Consider the following 20,614-nt stretch of genomic DNA (forward strand, 5'->3'; position numbering starts at 1 on the left):
AGCTATTAGCAAAACCCTTTTCCTCCTGATGGCTGTGTTAATCTGCTTGGGACTCCCTGGCTGTGACCAGACATATTTGGATCCTTTTAGACCTTCTTATATGACGTACTGATGGCAAGATTAAAAGGGATGGCAAATTCCCCTGATTTCAGATTCAGGTTTCTAGCCCACATGGCTACAGAGAAATCAGCTCTGGGGGAGGAAAAATAACAAGTCATGTTGAGGGGCAAAGGAACTGTGGCTGTGGCGTTGTGCGCCACTTCGGGGTCCATGCATGGCTGTCTCTGCACCTCCACAAAGGGGGATAATCAGCAAAGAGGCATTTATCACCAAAGCTGTTCGGGCCACTAATCTCTCAAGGCATTTGTGTAATCAGGCCTTTACATGGACGGTTGCGGAGAGGAGAATGAGAGCGAGGGAGAGCTCTCTGCTAATGCAACTCAAGCCCCTCCAAACCCTCCTCCATCAGTGCCGTGGACAACTGGCCTACTTTGCAGCCTGAGGTCAAAGCAGCTTAATGAAGGAGCTTGCATTATCTCCTGCTCCCATAACCTTCCCTCCTTCCCCATGCCCCACTGATGTGGGAGCCAAGAAAAGCTCTCCATTAGCAATCAGCTTTGGGCCCCTTTCCAGCAAAAGTGTCCTTCAGCCGTCAAACTGTTCAGGCCCAAAGCCCCTTTCAAAGGGGCTTAGCGAAGGCAGCTTCTCAAGCGCTCAATGCAGGGATAAAAATTAAGGGTTCTAATTCTAGAAGGTAAGTACTGCTTGGATCAGAGGCGAGCCTGATGAGTGAGCATCATGTCACAGCCTCCAAACTAGGGCTTGCAAAGTTGGTCGGAGCTGTGGCAGGGCATCTAATGGAGGGCTAGGCAATTCTTCCCAGCCTCAAGGGCCATGTTGCCTTCTAAGCAGCCTTCTGGGGGCCACAGAGTAGGACTGGACAGCCCAATAAGCAAAAGTTGCTGAAACGAGTATCAATTTACTCACATGCTCCTCTGTATCCTCCATCCAGGCAAGAGTGAAACATTTTCAGAGTTCAGGGACAGTGGGCTTGTGATTCTGAAGGTATTTGGTATGTTAACGCTGCATAGGAAGGATTTGAGCAGGGCTCTCTTGCAGCCCTACCTAGAGATTCCACTGGGGATTGAACCTGGGACCAGTGGCAGACTTTGGGGCCTCAAATTTCAGCAGCATCCTGCGCAACACCAAAATTCAGCACACACACCCAACCTCTCTCTTTCCATTCTACAGCACAGTTACAGTACTTCCTGCAGTGCTCCTGATGCTCTCTGCACACTGTGCGACTGAACCCATCATGCCCCCCTAAATCTGCCTCTTCTGGGGCTCTCTACATGCAAATGGTGCACTCTACCACTGAGCTATCTCCTTCCCCTAGCCACAATAAACAAGATTCTAGTCCTCATTGTTCTGAAGAATCACACAGCGCATAGTTCAGCTATGGAGCTTGTTCCCACAAGAGGCACTGATGACCATCAACTTAGATGCTTTTAAAAGAGGGTTAGACAAAATCATGGAGGGGAGGGCTGATGATGGCTGTTAGCTACAATGGATATGTTCTGCCGCCACAGTTGGAGACAGCAAAGCTTTCTGAATACCAGTTGCTGGAAACTTAAGGAGGGAAGGGTGTTGCTCTTGTGCTCGGATTCTGATTGTCAAATTCCCATAGGCATCTGGTTGGCCACTGTGAGGACAGGATGCTGGACTAGATGGACCATTGGCCTGATCCTGCGAGGGTCTTCTTATGTTCTTAAGTATTGATTGAATTAAGTAGGAACACCTGAAGCTGTCTGATACTGAGTCAGACCATTCATCCATCGAGCTCAGTATAGTCCACACTGACTGGCAACAGCTTTCCAGGATTTCAGGAAAGGGACATTCCTAGCCGCATCTGAGGATGCAGAGGATGGACCCAGAGACCTTTTTGTTTGAAGCATGTGCTCCCCCACTGAAGTACAGCCCTTGCAAAAGAAAAGAAAAAATCATGTTGTTGTTTTCCCCACCTTAAAAAAATAAATAAATCCATCCATGTTTTCCTGTCTGTCCAGGTTAGCACACAGCCCCAGACTAAGACTGTGGGGAGCCCAGTTCCTGGCTGCCCCTTAACAATGTTCCATTGTGATGCAACAGAAACACATCAGGATTTTGAAGCATATGCTGGCCGCGGTGGTGCTCAACCTCCAGATACTGCAATAATGTAATCATGGGCAGTTTATGCAGCATGAAATTGCCCGAATCTGTTCAGGAAGAATCATCCATAGCAAAAGGGTTTGGTGGTGGGGGATGTTTGTGCAGCTCATGGGAAGAAAACAGGAGAGGGAGGACATCAGTCAGAGATAATTCTTCCCCTCCCCCTCCACACACACTCCCACAGAACACTACAACTCCCTATCACCCAATGCAATTGACTGTAAATATTTCACACACTTGCAAAATTAACTACAGACATGGTGGCGATCCCTGGCTTAGGTGGGGGTATTTTTGTTTTTGTTTTTAAAGAGAGGCTTGGACAAATGCACAGAGAGTAAGCTGGTCAGAAGCTGTTTGCTTCTTGGTTTGGAAACTGAGTCCAGCACAGAACACAGTGATGGATGGAATGAGAATGTGTGAACCTCCCAACTTCCCTTGATGCCAGTTGGATTCCCTCACTGCTGGTTTTAAGCTAGAAAACCCGGTACTGTTTGGGATCCCTATACCCAAAATGCTGCCTTTCCACGTATTTATTTATTTGTTCCATAAAATTTATAACTGCTTGATTGTAAACAAAATAAAATGGGGGGTGAGGGGTCTCAAAGCGGGTTACAGAAAGGATCAAACAAGAAAGGAAAAGTAACAACCATAATACTTTTGAAGGGTGAGAATAACAATAGACTGAAAACGGATTAAAACCCACATCAACTTTCTAAGCATCTGGACATCTTTGTCTAAACAAAAATGTTTTTAGCCGGTGCTAAAAAGAATACAATGAAGCCAGCTGCCTGATACGAATAGGCAGGGAGTTGCTGCCATACTACTTAAAAATGCAGGGTGGGTATTATGTGGCACCTGTAAGAGCGCCAGTTCTGCCGAATGAAATGAAATGACACACTGAACTTGGCCTGGTAGCAAAACAGCAGCCAGTGCAGATCTCTGAGCTCAAGTGTGATATGCTGACAATGTCTCAGTCCTGTCAGCAACCAGACTGCAGCATTCTGCACTAACTCCATCTTTTGGATCAATGCAAGGGAAGCCCCACATAGAACACATGGCAGTAATCCAGTCTTGAAGTAACACATATGAAGAAGGAGAGCTGCTGCCAATCAGTGTAGACAATTCTGAGCTAGATGGACCATTGACCTGATTCTCGGTGTAAGCAGCTTTCAATGTGCCTATGAAACTAGCTTAGTGGAGGTAAAGTTCACGTCTGCCTGCTTTTACATCTGGCACCTGGAAGGTTGCCCATAATATGTGGCCCTCTGGCGGAAAAGGGTTCCCTGCCACTGTTAGAAATAATACCCCAGTTCCAACCCTCCAACCATTATTAGCCTGAGGGTAATGGTGGCATATTGGCATCACCAGTGGAAATACGGTTACCATCACCAGAGTGCTTCTTTAAAGTACCGTATTTTTTGCTCTATAAGACTCACTTTTTCCCTCCTAAAAAGTAAGGGGAAATGTGTGTGCGTCTTATGGAGCAAAGGCAGGCTGCGCAGCTATCCCAGAAGCCAGAACAGCAAGAGGGATTGCTGCTTTCACTGCGCAGTGATCCCTCTTGCTGTTCTGGCTTCTGGGATTCAGAATATTTTTTTCTTGTTTTCCTCCTCCAAAAACTTGCGGTCTGGTGCGTCTTATAGAGCAAAAAATACGGTAAATGGATGGGCCATTGTACTTGTATGTGCAACTTTGAAAGGCCTTTTAGGTCACGGCTGAAAATCCAGTGATTTGAGAACTCAGCTGTTCTGAAAGTAAACTTTCCTTTTGGTGCCCTTCCAGTCAAAATGTGCCCCTGCTTCATTAAATCAGGGGATGGACGCTTAATTAATGGTGAGCAGCAGACACAGGAGGTATTTTCTTGATTCTCCCGCCAATAGATCAAAGTTTAATTAAGCAAGAAAAGTACCAAAAGGAGGACATTTCACTTGGCTAATTTGAGAAGCACAGCAGAAGGGGGTAAGGCAAACCAGTAAATGCACAGTTCGTTATTGCTTAATCTTTAATCAAAACTCTTTCGTTGCCCAGAAATGAAAGCCTGCTTGAAATGTTCATGTTCACCACTATATAAGGTTTGACTATAAGATGCCGTGGTTCAAATGCAACACAGCAGGGCTTCCCTATCACTTGGCACACCACTCACAAATACCAGACCATGGGCACCTGAAGGGAGGTCATGTGCCCCACAGCAATCATGAGATAACACATGGCTAAGGGGAGATCTGCTGGCAATCCAAAAGGCAGAATACAATTCAGTAGTTCTTCATGCAGAGGATAGTTAAAAAATGGAACTCACTCCCATAGGATGCAGTGGTGGCCACCAACTTGGATGGCTTTAAAAGAGGATTGGAAAAATGCATTGAGGAGAGGGCTGTGCTACTAGCTGCAATGGCTATGCTTAATCTCCATGGGTTGCAGGCATGCTTCTGAAGACTAGATGCAGGAGACCCCAGGAGGGGAGAGGGCGCTTGTGCTCAATTCCTGCTTGCTCGTTTCCTACAGGCATCTGAGTGGCCATTGTGAGAAGAGGAGACTGGACTAGAAGGGCCACTGGACTAATCCAGGAGGGGTCATCTTATATTCTTATGTCTGCTTTGCACATTACTTAAAAAAACAACAACCCCACAACAGTGTTGGGAAACCTCAGTCCCAGGGACCTAGTGCATCCCTGGAGACCTCTCGATCCAACCCTTGGGACTCCCCTTGGGCTCTACCTCCTCCTCAGCCATTCCTTCTTGCCATAGGCCACGCTCTATACTACCTATGCTTTGTATCCTTCTTGGGTGCTTTTGCCTGGCTGGAATGTGCCCTTGAACTCTGCTCATGACCCTTGCCTCCCTCCTAGCCTGGCTTGTGGCCCCCAGGAGGTTGTCCAGGAGAGAATGCGGCCCTTGGGCTGGAAGAAAGCTCCCTGGGTGATAGCCTAGAATGAGAAAATTAATAGCCGCCATATCTGTAACATAACATTTCTGGTTTCAGTGTCAACCTCCCTATTAATCCTGACAGGAAGCCTCTTCAGAGTCCCTTTCGCTGAACCACTCCAACATAATTAGCCAATTTAACGGGGTTTTTAGTTTGCATCTCGGCTCTTTCATCTGATAAAGCGGCACCATCGCTCTTCAAACTGGACCGTGAATGGGGGAGGCAGAGACAAAGCTGACGGAGGCTCCCCCCCCGCCTCCCCCCCAGTGAACACACACACACACACACTCGTTCTTATTAATCCTGCACTGATTTCTCCCACCACAGGTCTTCCAGCGGCGTGAGGATGGCTCCGTGAATTTCTTCCGCGGGTGGGAAGCTTACAGGGATGGATTCGGGAAACTGACTGGAGAACACTGGCTCGGTATGTGCATCTTGGCCTTTGTTATCACAGCTTTGGGGAAGAGGCAGAGAAGTGGCTCTATTTATTTTTATCCCACCTTTTGCACCAAGTTGCTCAATGTGGTTCACATGATTCTCCTCCTCCTTTTCATCCTATCCTCACAATAGCCCTGTGAGGTAGGTTATAGGCTGAGAGGCAGTGACTGGCTCCACCCCATGAGCTTCATGGCCAAGTGGGGGATTTGAACCCAGGTCTCCCAGGTCCTGGGCCTCATTTAATCCCCGCAATAACCCTTTGAGGTAGGTTAGGCAAAGAGGCAGTGCTGCCTCACCCAAGATGGTGGTCCTCATTGCCTCCTGTGGGAGTGAGTTCCATAGTTTAACTATGCATAGAGAAAGACTTTATTTTATCTGTCCCAAACCTTCCATCATTCAGCTTCACTTGATACCCATGAGTTCTAGTGTTATGAGAAAGGAAGATATTCCCACTCTCTCCAGGTCATGCATAATTTTACAAACTTCTGTCATGTTGCCTCCTACTGCTTTTTTCTCAAAACAAAAAAGTCCCAAACCCTGCAACCACATGTTCACTTTGGAATTTCCCTGTTATGCCGGCCTTGACCCATTCCTAGATAAGCTGCACGCCAGCGAGCAGAAACCTCTGAATCAAAACTGTTGGGGTTTGCAAGGAAAGCTGCTGCTGGCTGTTGTGTCATGTTGTGGAGATGATTTCTACCTAAGGAGCCTGCAGCCTGCAAGTATAACTTAAAATACTGGTAATTAAAGAGAACACCAGGTGTGATGGAGGAGAGGTTTGAAAAAGGGAGAGAAGGAGTCATCACTCACGGCGAATGACAACTTTCCCCAAATCACCTCTTAATTGAGAAATGATCAGCAGGACTCCTTCTCCCCACTCAGCACCCACCTCTAGAGAGGTGCTTTTGCAAGTCCTAATTGATAGGCAGCGAAATCCCATCTCTCAGCCACTGAAGGTCCACACTAAAAGCTGCATGAAACAGAGGCTGAGAAGGTTTGGACTGGGAAGTGGGACTAAATTGTGGAGAAGGCACATGACACAACAGCCAACAGTAGCTTTCCTTGTTGTGTTGGCTGGGCTCTTAATATTCCATGGCCTCTTGAACCCCCACCTCCAGTTGGTGCATGACATGGAGAAAGTGGGTAGTTTTTCTCCCTCTCTCATAACCCTAGAACTTCTGGACATGCAATGAAGCCGAGTGTTGGAAGATTCAGGACAGATCAAAGAAAGGACTTCTTCACTTCATCCCACTGGATACAGTGATGACCACCAGCTTGTATGGATTTGAAAGAGGACTGGACAAATTCATGGAGGAGAAGGCTATCAATAGCTACTAGTCATAATGGCTATGTTCTGCCTCCACAGTCAGAGACAGTAATACCAGTTTCTGAATACCACTTGCTTTGGGACCACAGGAGGGGAATGTGCTGCTCTTATGCTCGAATTCTGCTTGTGGGTTTTCCAATGGGGCACCTGGTTGTTTACTGTGATGGGTCATTGTTTACTAGATGGGCCATTGGCCAGATCCAGCAGGGCTTTTCTTATGTTTGTACATCCTTAGAATCATAGAATTGTAGAGTTGTACAGGACTCTGAGGGTCATCTAGTCCAACCCCCTGCAATGCAGGAATCTCCACTAAAGATTTCATGACAGGTGACCATTCAGCCTCTGCTTAAAAACCTCCAATGAAGTAGAGTCCACCACTTTCTGAGGAAGTTGGTTCCACAGTCGAGCAGCTCTTACCACCAGAAAGATCTTTCTGACGTTGTGTCAGAACCTCCTTACTTGTAACTTAAGGGTAACTACCCAGTGCAGAATCCTCCAAAATCTGCACATCACACATTTGAAAAGGTAAAAGTAAAGAGCCCCTGACAGTTAAGTCCAGTTGTGGACGACTCTGAGTTTGAGGCACTCATCTCGCTCTTTAGGCCGAGGGAGCTGGCGTTTGTCCGCAGACAATTTTTGCGGGTCATGTGGCCAGCATGACTAAGCCGCTTCTGGCGAAACCAGAGCAGTGCACAGAAACACTGTTTACCTTACCGCCAGAGCTGTACCTATTGATCTACTTGCACTTTGATGTGCTTTAAAACTGTTAGGTTGGCAGGAGCTGGGACTGAGCAACAGGAGCTCACCCTGTTGTGGGGATTCAAACCGCCGTCCTTCTGATCGGCCCTAGGCTCAGTGGTTTAGACCACAGCGCCACCCGCATCCAATCACACATTAAGGCAGGTCTGATTTTTAATATTTTTGGTAGCCTTAAGAAAGGTGCTTTCTGAAAAAGCTGCACCTTCTAAGAAGAACATAGCAAATTATGTATTTCATAAAATGCATACAGTGGTACCTCTGGATATGCACACCTCCGGTTGCGTATCCTTCAGGATGTGAATGCAGCAAACCCGGAAGTACTTTTCCGGCTTTCACCACACACACATACGCAGAAGCAGTCTCTCCGGTTGTGGAAACCTCAGGATCCAACCAGAGCTCCGGAATGGATCCCGTCCGCAACCAGAGGTACTGCTTGATTGCAAAAAAAACCCCCGAAAACCAAAGATATCAAACTCTCAAAATGGTATACAAAGAAATAAAACAATGAAATTGCTAGTAAAAAAGTACAAAACAGCTATTTAAAAGTCTTCAAAATATGATTAAAATCAAGAAGTTTAAACCGAGATTAAAACATGTCAGCATTCTACATGTCTGGATAGGCTTGCTTAAACAAAAAAATGTTTATAGCCGGTGCTGGAAAGAGTGCAGCAAAGGCACCTGTCTGATGTCAATAGTTTGGGAGTTCCAAAGTTTGTATTTCTTTGTTTATAAAATGCAGTGTCTGACAAACAGTAATGTATGTATTTAAGGACACATCTATGTCCCACATATAAACTGATTAGAAACTCATTTAATAGGGCTGAAGAGGATCCATGCCTTGACCACGCAAGCCAACTATGAGCTGCGCATTGACCTAGAGGACTTTGATAATGGCACAGCTTATGCACATTATGGAACGTTTTCAGTGGGTTTGTTCTCTGTCGACCCTGAGGAAGATGGCTATCCAGTTACTATTGCTGACTATTCTGGGACAGCAGGTAAGTTTGCCTGGTGCCTAGGGCAGAGGGGATGAGTGTGAGAGGGGAAACAGATACGCATGTGCAGTGGATATTTGTGCACTGGGGATGTGTGTTTGTGAATAGCTGTGGAAGTTTGGGGTATATACCTCTTCGTGGATCATAAGGAAAGAAGGAAGGCCATTTGCTCTGTGCTCAAAAGACCATGCATTATATCCAGAACAGCACCGGTGCTAATAGCATTGGAACAATCGGGCCTGTCAGAACGGCAAATTTCCACTTCAAAACAGCTGCTCAGAATTGAAACTTCAGGTCAGAAATTGACATTTCACCCTGACAGAAAGAACATTTAAGTCGGAACGTCCAATTTGCAAGGAAGAATTTGGCTCTCAGCTGTCAGGGACTAACCCAGAAAGCAAATATTTATAGTTTTATTGACGTAAAACAAAACTAAACAAAATTTTATTTCAACTGAATTGCACAACCCTTTCTAAAATGTAGAGTTACAGTTCTGTTCATTCATTTAGCCTCACCAAAACCTGCACCTTTAGTTTTTCAGCCTTCCATTACTTTGTCCCAGAATGTTGACATTAATACCCCTAGTGCAGATCTGGCGCCACCTGCTAGCCAAAATGGCTATGCTTTGTCTCCATGGTTGGAAGCAGTAATGCTTCTGAATACCAGTTGCTGGAAACCTCAGGAAAGGAAAGTGTGCTTGTGCCAGAATCCTGCCTGTGAGTTTCCTACAGGCATCTGGTTGGCCCCTGTGAGGAAGGATGATGGACTAGATGGGCCATTGACCTCCTCCAGCAAACTCTTCTTATGTTCTTACAGACCTGCTCAGAGCTTTTGGAGCAAATTAAAATAGACTCTCTGTGGACAGATGTCCCTGTCCACCAAGTGGCCCTTTCCAAAGACCTCACCACACCCTGACAAATGACTTCTTCCCCCTGCAGGCGACTCGTTCCTGAAGCACAATGGCATGAAGTTCACCACCAAAGACTTGGACAACGACCACTCAGAGAACAACTGTGCCTCCTTCTACCACGGGGCCTGGTGGTACCGCAATTGCCATACCTCCAACCTGAACGGGCAGTACCTGAAGGGCCACCACAGCTCCTACGCTGATGGCATCGAGTGGTCCTCGTGGACAGGCTGGCAGTACTCCCTCAAGTTCACCGAGATGAAGATCCGGCCTGCCAGAGATGAGAATTAGCTAAGTCCCCTTCCCACATCACTCTACTTGTTCTCTATCCCCACCCCACCCCCACCAACACCCCCAGTCCCCTGTAGCTCAGTGTTGTTTTTTGTCTGAGTCTGGGGCAGCAGGACCCGAAAGAGCCCCCTTCCCACCAACCAATGTTTTAATACTTCAAGAGTTCCCCTTGATGTGCACAGCAGGTTCCTGGAAGCAAAGGCACCAGCTCTACCTCTTCCAAAGCAAGGGTTGTCTTAAGTCCACAAGTCTCCCATATAAACACAAGCAAGAAGGATTCCCCAGCTGCACAATGGAAGCCATCTTACTCACCCCCACCCCGACGACAACAACAACTACTTATTATTCTTATTCTTCTTATGAAAAAAAAGAGATGCTTCGATAGCCAAAGAACCTGGCCCCTAGAATGTGTGAATCTCTTAGTGGTCCAAGCATATCCAGCATCCCACCCCATAGTAGAGATGTAATCATGTTATTTATAACAACAGCCTGATCTTTAGGCAAGGTGAGCTCACATACAAGGCCAGGCTGAAGGAGATGAAATAGACCCACGGCAAGGAAGGAAAGCTTTGTGTCAGTGCTGAGAATGACTGACAGTGCTTCAAAGAAAAGCCAAAGGAAAATATTGCTGTGCTGTCAGGAAATCACACATCATGGATTGCACTGAAAATGACTCCTGGATCATAGAATCGTAGAGTTGGATGGACTCAAAGAGTAATCTACTCTAGTCCACTGCGAAGCAGGAATCACAACTCAAGAACCCTTGACATATCCAACCTCTGTTCATTTGGTGTGAGCTTGCCTCGCTGTCACAACCAGGGGCATCAAGAGAACTTTGAAGGAAACAGGAGCAGGAACTGCTGAAACAGTTTGCTTTTTCGCCTTCTTGTCTGGAACAGAAATCATTCCAGCGATTATTTTCAGTATTTGCCTTTGTTGTTGCTTCCAGTCTGCCGATGATCTGTAACCGATTATGCTACACACACACACACACCCCCGATCTGCACTGCATTTCCTTTGCATTAAATAAATGCGGTGGGATAATGTAATGACAGCATATGTCACCTGCGTAATTTATTGTGTAAGTTACATTATTTCATCACAGCAGATGAGATGAGTAGTTTTGGTGGAAGACAAAAAGGAGCGGAATGGAAACGGTGTTACATGTGACAGCTACATGGCACAACCAAAAGGGATGTCTTCTCACATCTCTAGTTACAACACTTTCTTTGTGTTGCTGCATGAAGAGTGGAGGGTGCCCCACTGTTCTTATGGACAAAAGGACATACTAAGCACCAGGGTGAAGGATGGAGTCAGCACCTCAAGAGTAATGATTTGCATCAGGACATGCAAACCAAGAATGGCCAGCCTTCAGGCACAGCTGGACTCCTCTATCTTCTCTCAGCCTAACTAATTCAAAGCCACAGGAATCAGCCACATTTGTTTGCGAATCCTTTTGAAGCTGGGAGAGACAGAGGTAACAAGGCACCCACAGGCCCTGAGCCAAAAGAATCTGAGCAGGAAAACACACTGGAGGTTGTGAGAAGCAGCCACAAGCAAGGAGGGGGCTGTACTTTCAATGGGGCAGAGCTCAGTGGTAAAGCAAAAGATGCAGAAGATCCTAGGTTCAGTCCCCAGCATCTCTCTCCAGGTAGGGCAGGGAGAGACCCACTGTCTGAAATCCTGGAAAACTGTAAACAATATTGAACTAGATGAACTAATGGTCTGTCTCAGCATAATAAGGCAGCTTCCTGTGTTCATCAAGAGCATCTGCAGCTCAGTGCCAGAGTACCTGCTATGCATGCAGAAGGTCCAATGCTTTTTTTTTCCCAGTCGGAGTGTGTCGAAGCACAGTTCTGGCACTTCTCATGCGGGTGCCATTGTGGGCTGGCGATCCTCCCACCTGCTTCTTGCCTTTTATGTACTTCTGAGAAGCCCAAAGCAAACATGTCAAGTCAAAATGGAAGCTGGTCAGCATGTGTGAGTCTACAATTTTTTCAGAACTATGACTCCACCTAGCTCCTAGCAGTGATTGGTCAAGCTATGGGGTGGGGCCAATTCATATTCCATTTTCTTCAATCAGTCTCCCGTGTAGCAGCAGCAGGCTTTAAGCTTTCCTGCCAGGCCTCTACTGTTGCACATGTGTGTGTTTCTGCAAGGGCCTTTCTGAGATGCCCTAGCCACCTGCCTGAATCTAAGAGAATAAGGGAAGCAGGGGTGCATTTATCTGACCTGCACCAGAACCAGGGGTGAACTCCAAACTGGTTAGGGAGACAACTTGCAGTAGCTTTTAGCACCTCCGTGGGTTTGTTGTCAAACCGGCAATTGTTCAGGGTTGCCCTGAGTTGCCCAACGACTTACTGTAACAACTTTGTGGTGAGTTCCAGCACCTATTTCTCTTGTGGGTGGGGAAGGGGAAGCACTGAGAAGGCCAGAGGTTCAATATCTGGCATCCCCAGACAGGGCTGGGTTGACTCCCTATTTGAAACCCCGGAGAACCTCTGCTAGTTAGTTTTGACTGTACTAAGCTAGATGGACCAACTGTTGGACTTTGTATAAGGTAGCATCCTGTGTTCCTATAGAGGAATTTGCCCTTGTGTCTCAGTTCTGCAGAAAGCAAAAAGGGCAGACACCTCTGAAGAATCACATTGCTTTCAGATGAGGGAGCAAGCTGTGATGTAATAAAGGCAGAATTAATGCATGCCCCCAAATCCAGCAAATCCTGAGCACCCAGTGCTTCCCCGCACGCACACGCATAGGCAAATGAGGCTCATATTTCACATGGTGACTATCAAATTCTCTGTGGCCCATATATCTAGGGAAAAAAAGTTTTAAATGGGGAAAGCTCAGCCTAGTCATAGAGCATCTTCTTGAGATGCAGAAGTTCCCAGCTTCAGCCCCAGCCATTTCCAGGTAGATCTGGGAGACTTGAAACCCCTGGAGAACCACATTCAATCAGGGTAGATAATACCAACCTAGGTGGGCCAATGGTCTGACACAATATAGGGCAGCTTCCTATTCTCCTATTTAACCATGAGGTTAAAAAAAACCGTGAGGTTTTTTCAGAACCATGAGGACCAGGATCTTGACAAACGTAGGGCTCTAGATCAGTAGTAGAGCATCTGAGTGTCATGCAGAAGGTCCCAGGTTCAATCCTTGATGGCATCTTCAGTAGGGCTTGAAGAGAACTCTTGCCTGAAACCCCTGGAGAGCTGCTGCCAGCCAGTGTAGACAATACTGAGCTAGGTGGACCAATGACTTCATACAAGGCAGCTTCCTCTGTTCCCCAAAGCCTCCCCAAAGACCATTCAACTGATCAAACTGGCTCTTGATAATCAATAACTGCTCTGCCACCCGATTTCAGAATCTGGGATTCCCACTGGCACTAATACCTGCAAGTGCTTCACACATCATGCTTCTATAAATATTGGGAGGGGGGACCACTGTCCACATGTCCAAACAGGCACATGGGCTGTCACTCAGTAGGAGAGGACCTGCTTTGCATACAGATGGTCCCAGGTTTGACTACCAGCATCTCCCATTAAAAGTGAATCATGGACAGCAGAGACGAGAGTGGCCTATTCCCCGAATTCTTTGGAGAGACTGGCTGCCAGTCAGAATAGCCCATTCTTTGTTATATAGAGCAATGATCTAACTCAGCTTCACAATCACAACTTCTATGGTCCTGTAGGAAATGCATTATGTGTGAAGCAGCCCCAAGAATGGTTATCAGTCTACTTACCTTCTCCTTACCAGGAAAATATGGCTCCACAGCTCCCACATTTTGTGAGGATTGAATTGAACTTTCAATACACTATCAGGATCAGGGGGGGAAACAACTCACCCTATTATTCTTTCTCACTGCCCCCTCTCCCTGTCATTCAGCACCTTCATTTCTGTTAACCTGTCTATTGTCAGTTCCCAAAACTGGGAGGAATCCAGAGTCAATTTGAGTTTGGGTTGCATTGGATTGAGTTTGGGTTGCATTCATATGTTTCTATGGCAGTCTCTTTGGACTGGTCTGACCAGTTCACCAGGTTTTCTCTTGTAGATCTTAACCTCACAGTCATGGGGTCACAAGTTTGAAAGGTACCCATGGAGATCATCTAAACTAACCCCCAACCTTATAACAGTAGTGGTGGTTGCCACATTCCCCTTGCTCCAGCAGTGTCTCTATTGCCCAGGGAGGACAGAAGGCCATGGGCTCATTTTTGCATCAGACAGAAGCTGTGCACCTTTCAAGATTCCCCCAAGCCTCTCATTTCTTCCAATCCCATTAAGGTCTTGCAGAAGCAATCAGAGAGGGCTTATTATCTGTGGGTCACTGATAACTTCAGAAATTGCTTCCCACCTGTCCTCAAGCCCTCCATACCTCAGCTGCTGTTGCATGGCAGAAATCATGTCTAGGTAGAAAAGCTTGGTTAATATGTATTTCTTTTCTTTTCTTTGTCATCTCAGGCTTTCACAGCAAACAACAGAAAACAGGATTGCCAAAGGAGCTTTAAGCAAATGTCACAACCCCAACTGTGGTGCTTAGTTTGTAAAGAGACTGCAATGGAGGGGGGGGGCTCATAAAAGAGATAGTTAGCAGAGCAAGCTGTTCTCCATCAAGCCCAGATGTTCAAAAATGGGGTGCCTGCCTTAGTTTGCTGTGGCCAATTCCACTCACTTCCAAGCACTTATGGGACAGATCTGGCAATGGTTTTGCAGCAAACTCTTTAGCAGTTTGATGCTGAAGGACTGGTAGAGAGAAGAGGCGAGATGGAGGAAGCGGGTGTGTTCTTGGCACTAACAGGGAGGCAAAGGGTGGTTTCAAAAGTGGGTTGGAGAAATTCATGGAGGAGAAGGCTATCAACAACTACTAGTCATGCTCCACCTCCACAGATGGAGGCAATAATGCTTCTGAATGCCAGTTGCCAGAAACCTCAGGAGGGGAAAGAGCTCTTGTGCTCAAATCCTGCTTGCAGGTTTCCCATTGGGGCATCTAGTTGGCCACTGTGGGAACAGAATGTTGGATTAGATGCACCGTTTTTGGCTTGATCCAGCAGGCAAGCTCTTCTTGTTGCTGAGAATCACAAGTAGGGAGAATTGTTCAGCTTCTGCTTTTGGGTCTCCCATTGGGGCACCTGCAAGAACAGGATGGACAAGATGGACCTCATTTGTCCTCATCCAGCAGGGTTCACCTCATGTTCTGCCCCCTCTGCTGGAGGCTGTATGCCTCTGAATAGGAGGCACGGGAGGGGAGAGTGCTCTTGTGCTCAGGCCTGGCTTATAGGCTTCCCATTGGGGCAGCTAGCTGGCCACTGAGAACAGGAGGCTGACTAAATGGGCCAGCAATTTCTTATGATGGAGTCTGGTTAAATACAGTGGTCTAGGAGATCTCCCATTGTCTCTGCCCTGTGGGAATGGGAGAAAGGATTTTGATATGAGTTGCTAAAAGATTCCTTCTCAAGAGAAATGAATCTGGAGATTCTTGCGGAGGGGAAAACACTCAAGGAGTTGCAAGGGAAGTGTTTCCTTTCAATAACAGAATATTTCTCAGGTGAGGTAGGTAAGCAGTTCCACACAACTCTGAACCGCCACCTGGATTTGCCTACGGAAACATTTTGAAGGGTATTGGAACAATCCATGCATGGGCAAAGTTCCCTAGGAATCCCTGGAGAAGACAATTGTTCTGCCAGCATTACCTGGCTGGTGTCTTGAGCTTGGCATGAGAGGAGCCAAGATTAAGAACCAACTTCCATGCCATGTAAAATACCTAACTTAAAAGAAAGGGAGCTTTGGGGCAGATCCACACCAGACATTTAAAGCACACAGATAGAGTGTCCTGCTTTGTCTGATTGACAGAGCAAGGCCTGTCAAAACCTATTGGTGGGCAATTAGACTTCGGGGAGTAGAGGCGAGGACAGAGATCCAGATAAAGTGTCCACATGTTAATTTGTACATAGAGATACAAACTGATAAATAATACAACTAATACAATTGGTGACATAATTCATCTTCTCTCAGCAGGGTATGGGGAGCCTGTGTCCAGTTAACAGGCACCAAATCCTTAAGGCCTTCAAATTTACTGTGGTATACTTTTGCAGGGAGAGGTTATTAAGGCTGTTAATATCACAGCCAACTGGGGCTTGAAAAATAGAAAGTGGAGACCATCATCTCTGTGCACTGGTGAATTGGAAGTTGTGTGAAAAAAGCATTGTTTGCCTGCTATACAGTCTCCGTTCACTGCTTCTGGTAGTCTTTAAAAAATCTGCAAATGCTGTTTGAGCATAGAATCATAGAATTGTTGGGATGTACCCCAAGCACCATCTAGCTCGACCTCTTGCAATGCAGGAAGCACAGTTAAAGAATCCCTGGCAGGTGGCCCTCCAAGCTCCATTAGAAAACCTCTGACGAAGGAGACCCCACCACCTTCCAAGGGAGTCTGTTCCAATGTTCAACAGCTGTTACTGTCAGAAGGTCATCCTAATGTTTAACCAGAATCTCCTTTCTTATCATTTTAATTCATTGGTTTGCATCTTACGCTCTAGAGCAGCAGAAAACAAGCTTGCTCCATCTTCCATGAGACAGCCCTTGAGTTATTTGAAGATGGCTTTCATATCTCTTCCCAGTCCCCTCTTTTCCAACTCCCTCAAGCATTCCTCATAAGTCTTGCTTTCCAGACCCTTGATTATCTTGGTCACCCTCCTCTGCACACGTTCCAGCCTGTCAGTATCCTCCTTAAATTGTGAAACCAGAACTGGACACAGTATTTATTCCAGGTGTGGCCTGACTAAGGCAGAGTAGAACAGTACTATGGCTTCTCATGATCAGAACACTAGACTTCTGTTGATGCAGCCTGGAGTAGTATTCACTTTTTTTGCTGCTGCATCACACTGTTGACTCATGTTAAGCTTGTGGTCTGCTAAGATCCCTAGATCCTTTTCACATGTACTACTGGCAAGCCAAGTGTCCCACATCTTATATTTGCAAGGTAGGCACAGCATCAATTAATTGCTCTCAAGGGCCAATTCCCTCAACATTAATTAATTTAAGATTGATACTGGTTGTTGTGGAGAGTGCACAAAATATTACATGAAGATTTATTCACATTGATGGTGAAGGGAGGGCATGCATCCTTTCTGATTCACAGGGAAGGTTGCTAGATCTGATTATCCTCCAGGTGTTCCAGCTGCCCCCCACCCCCATGTGAGTGTCCATCCATGTTAATTCTCCGCAGTAAACGCAAAAAGTATGACAGACAAATAAATGTTCCTCTAAACACACAGGGAATGGTGTGCCAGAGTAACAACTGGTCAGTAACCATTTATATAGCTGCATTCCAAACATCGTTAGTTGTGCCTCATATTGGGAGGTGTGTGTGTGTGTGGTTTTTTTTTTTTATTCTCTTTGTCAGGCTTATCTACCCTTCTGTGCCCAGGGGTGGTGGGAGACACTGCCAACTTTCAGCTTCATGAGATGTCCACAAGTTCTCTCATAACACTAGGACTTGTGGGTATCGAGTGAAGTTGAACATTGGAAGATTCAGGACAGATAAAGAACTTCTGCATTCAGCACAGAGTTAAACTGTGGAACTCCCTCCCACAGGAAGTGGTGATGGCCACCAACATGGAAGGCTTGAAAAGAGCACTGGACCAATTCATGGAGGAGAGGGCTATCAATGGCTATTAACCATGATAGCTCTGCACTGCCTTGGGGGTGGTGCATCCCATTTCACCGCTTGAAGCAAAAGGGGGAGTGTCCTCTTGCCCTGTCCTGCTGCTCCCATCGCCACGATACCTGCTCCCACCAATGCCACACCTCTCTCTGCCCTGCCACCACCACTGGCAGAGACGCAGCACCAACATCACCACTAATTTCAGGCAAGATCTTGCTGAAATCATGTGCACTCGCAAGATCTTGCACAATTTCAGACATTTCGGCTGAATTCGGCACCAATAACAGCACTGCTTCTGAACAGGCAGCAGGGCAGGTGGGGGGCCCTCAGGGCTGCTACCTTGGGGGCCACAGTTTACCTAATAGTAGAGCTGGCTCTGCACTGCCTCCATGGTCAGAGAGTCATGCTTCTGAATACCACTTGCTGGAAACCACAGGAGGGGAGAGGGCTCTTGGGCTTGGGTTCTGCTTTCAGGTTTCCCATTGAGGTATCTAGTTGGCCAATGAGAGAACAGGATGCTTGACAAGATGGGCCTTTGGCCTGATCCAGCAGGTGCTTCTTAGATTCTCCTTCCACTTTTGGAGGCTTTGTACCCCTGAATACCAGCTGCTGGGAATTGCAGGTGGAGAGAGTGTTGCCATTGTACTCAGGACCTGCTTGTGGGTTTCCCATTGGGACATCTAGGTGGCAGGATGCTAGACTAGATGGGCTCGTCTTATGTTCATATTCATTCAGGAACTCAAAGGACCTGGACCAGTCCTGGAAGAACTTCCCTATATAAGACAACCCCACTCAGCTTCCATCCCAGGAACAGAAACTTGTCCTGCTTTCAGAAGGGTGTGTTTGAAAACAAGGGGGGGCGGGGGGCGGGAAACAGCTGTTATCTTTACCTTACACCTGGAGAAAATTTTCGGTTGAGGAATTAAAGCCCATTTGACAAATCCCACTCCTGCTGTTTCTTCCAGCCTAATTAAGTAATTTGATTTACACTCAAGCCCAAACAATACCTGCAATCAAGTGAAGGCAGGAGGAATCTGCTTCTTGTTGATACTGGAAGGTTAGGAGTTTGTTTGTTTGTTTTGTTTGTTTGTTTGTTATTGCTCCTGTATCTGCAGTATCTAAGCTTCAAGATTTGGGACTGGTTTGATTTTTTTTTTAATAGTTCAATTTGTTCAATTCAAAGAAGATTCCATAGATATTGGTGCATGTGCTCCACCTCAGAGGACATTCGGTGAAGACAAAGTCTCCCACAAATGAACAGGACATTCTGCTTTTATATAATTCACCCAAGTGATGTGGAAATAGATTTTATGGTGTTTGCCTTTGTGATGCTAGATAACCAGTCCATTGTGTTTGCCCTGGTTTCTTTTGCTTTAGGTGGAATATTTTCTAATTCTGTTGGATCAGGGAGGAGATAAGGGATTAAGCGGTCATCTTGATCTCTCCATTCCCACTCCCACATTTTGGATCTTTGAGAAACTGCTTTCTTGCCGGGAGAAAAAAAAAAAAGCAAAACTGGGTTGTCGTTGGCTTGTGAAAACATTTCCTCTGTCATCCTGAAAGCCTCACCCCAGGAGTGCCTGTTAGGGCACAGCTCTACCAACCTCAGGCTGGTCTCATTCAGCCCCTCACCCACCTGCCCTCCTCCTTAGACCCAGTCTGAGGGTTGCTACTGAATGTCAACTTCTTCCTCCTTAGTCTCAGTGCTGCCCTGCCAGAGGCACGATGGGGACAAAATGAGACTTAATTGGCTTTGCCCAGGTGCCACCTACTAATTGACCTAATTGGCCCAGGTGCCACCTACTGTTGGGTTCCTTTGTCTCCTTTGCCTTCCGTCCCACCAATCCCAAAGAGCACCAGCCTCCACTGTTTTCCTCTAGTGAGTTTATTTCAATGAAAAGGAGGGGCTGTCTAAAATGTGGAGTTTCCAGGTTGGATGCAAGGATTAACTCCTGAAGAGTCTCTGTGTTATCTGTTTCTCAGGCTTAGGCTAAAACATGTCTGCTGTGATGCTCAAGGCAGATTAATCCCAGAGGGGCAGCCAGCCAGGTTAGCCTCTTGCACCAAGAACAAGGAAGAGTCTTGTGGCACCTTAGCCCTCCTAGTCAGAAACCAAGCAATTGGGGGGGGGGGCAATTTTATGGGGCATTTTTCTACCCTGAGCAGAATTCAAGTGCATCTCAGCGTGTTAAAATGTTCCAAAATAAAGCTGAGTGTGTTGCATCAGGAGAAGAGCACTTTAACCAGTTTCCCTGGATCAGTTTTCATTTGAAAAACTATATGAAACTTCTTTTTAAACCCAATATCTTTGCTGAGATGAAAAAACAGCAAAATGGCAAAACTGAATAGGTTATGTCAGCTATTTTGGAACCTTTAGCATTTTTTTTTTTTACAGAACAAAAATAATAAATGGCAAGCTGTTGAAATTCAGGGACATTGTTTGCTACTACACAGGTGATGTTCATCAAGGAGGGCTATGTTGCAGGTCTACCCCAGTGTAAGTCCTGCAATGAAAAGTGCTCACACAGCAGATTTTAACTCCACTTTTGGGGGTGGGGGTGTGAAGAGGGGTAAGAATTTAAAGTATGAGAAACATGGGTGGTTAAAGATGAATCAGAGAGGCCAATACAAGTTTTAATATTTTCCAATCTAGAGAAAAATTGCGATGTTAAGTCGCAGTAAAATTACTGAGAAATGTTAGTAGAAATTGGTTGAAGTTCTGTTCACAGCAATGGGACATAAGCATGACTCACTTTCTCTGTATCTACCACAGTCCCCATCATCCATGATCATTGGTCACATCAGTGAGGCTGATGGGAATCATGGAGTTGGAAGAGACATCCATCTAGTCCAACCCCCTGCAATGCAGGAACCTCAACTAAAGCATCCATGACAGATGACCATCCAACCTCTGCTTAAAAACCTCCAATGAAGGAGAGCCCATCACCTCCAGAGGAAGTCTGTTCCACTGCTGAAGGGCTCATACCGTCAGAAAGTTTCCTGATGTTTAGTTGGAATTTCCTTGTTTTGGTCCTACCCTTCAGAGCAGGAGAAAACAAGCTTTCCCTTAAGATATTTGAAAATTGGCTCTCATGGAGAAACTATAG

The 20,614-nt window shown here is 46.2% G+C and overlaps 2 protein-coding genes across 5 annotated transcripts in view; one reads left to right on the top strand and one right to left on the bottom strand.

The window, feature by feature from the left end:
* The window catches only part of FIBCD1 (fibrinogen C domain containing 1), a 70,192-nt gene extending 59,291 nt beyond the window's left edge, over positions 1-10,901 (top strand). For all 3 annotated transcript variants that reach the window (XM_083423825.1, XM_083423824.1, XM_083423826.1), the window contains 3 exons: positions 5,458-5,554; positions 8,473-8,652; positions 9,588-10,901. In XM_083423825.1, coding sequence (XP_083279951.1) covers positions 5,458-5,554; positions 8,473-8,652; positions 9,588-9,847 — 537 coding nt within the window. In that variant the 3' untranslated portion in view covers positions 9,848-10,901. The remainder of the gene's footprint in view (positions 1-5,457; positions 5,555-8,472; positions 8,653-9,587) is intronic.
* LOC310669686 (uncharacterized protein) overlaps positions 1-20,614 on the bottom strand; it is a 151,335-nt gene that overhangs the window by 123,569 nt on the left and 7,152 nt on the right. The gene's annotated exons all lie outside the window — the stretch shown is intronic.

Source organism: Podarcis tiliguerta, assembly GCF_965153285.1.
Source record: "Podarcis tiliguerta genome assembly, chromosome: Z".
Lineage (NCBI taxonomy): Eukaryota > Metazoa > Chordata > Lepidosauria > Squamata > Lacertidae > Podarcis > Podarcis tiliguerta.